The sequence below is a fragment of the Octopus bimaculoides genome, chromosome 23, assembly GCF_001194135.2.
Source record: "Octopus bimaculoides isolate UCB-OBI-ISO-001 chromosome 23, ASM119413v2, whole genome shotgun sequence".
In the NCBI taxonomy this organism is placed as follows: domain Eukaryota; kingdom Metazoa; phylum Mollusca; class Cephalopoda; order Octopoda; family Octopodidae; genus Octopus; species Octopus bimaculoides.
In genome coordinates, this window is record NC_069003.1 from 20,472,433 (window position 1) to 20,473,361 (window position 929).

Here is a 929-nt window from a genome sequence, read left to right on the forward strand (position 1 = left end):
ACTACTACTACTACTACTACTACTACTACTACTACTACTTGCAGGAACAAGACTCCGAAAAAACCAGTGAAATGGATGATATCAGAAGCGAACCGATCATGTTGGAAATAATTTCAGAGAGTGTAAGTTTGTTGGGCTTGTCGAAGTTGAATTTTGATTAATTTATGTATGCGCGCGCGCGCGTATGTGTGTGTGTGTGTATGTGTGTGTTTATGTGTGTGTGTGAGTGTGTGTATGTTTGTGTGTGTATGTGTGTTTATACTTCTTTTATTTTTCAAAATTAAGATAAACAAAGTTTTTTTAAAATCTAAAATATACTCTCCTTCATTTTCTACAATGCTTTTCCATCAATCTGGCAGACTTGTAAGGTCCCTCTTCCAAAATTCACTTGTACGTGACGAAAAATACTCCTCCAAAACTTTTCTGACCTCATCTACGGAATTCATATTTTTTCCGTCCAAATGATTTTGATGACTGCGGAATAAATGATAATCCGATGGGGCAATGCCCAGCGAATATGATGAGTAGAGCATCGTTTCCCATTCAAACTGTTCCAGCCTTTGGTATGTTATCCTCTCTATATGTGGCTGAGCACTATCCTGATGGAAGAACACCTTGCGTCTTGAACCCAAAGATGGTTGTTTTACTTCTAGCGCTGGCTTAAGCCGCTCAAACTGCTCGCCATAGATCTCATTTGTTATCGTTTGGTTTGGGCTTAAAAGTACAAAGTGGACTAAATATTTCATATCCCACCAAACTGATAACAGTACCTTACATGGGTGAAAACCTTCTTTAGCCTGGGCTGTCGGTGTTTCTCCTTTCCCTACCCACTCTTCGGCGCTTGATAATTTTATAGAGAACCCACTTCTCGTCACCAGTCACTATTCAGTCGAAAAAGGTTTATTTGTGAGACGCGACAGGAAAGAAGA

At 39.5% G+C, this 929-nt stretch overlaps 1 protein-coding gene across 1 annotated transcript in view; it reads left to right on the top strand.

The window, feature by feature from the left end:
* The window catches only part of LOC106884220 (uncharacterized), a 79,489-nt gene that overhangs the window by 77,401 nt on the left and 1,159 nt on the right, over window positions 1–929 (top strand). The window contains exon 20 of the mRNA XM_052976156.1: window positions 45–122. Within this exon, the coding sequence (XP_052832116.1) occupies window positions 45–122 (78 nt within the window). The remainder of the gene's footprint in view (window positions 1–44; window positions 123–929) is intronic.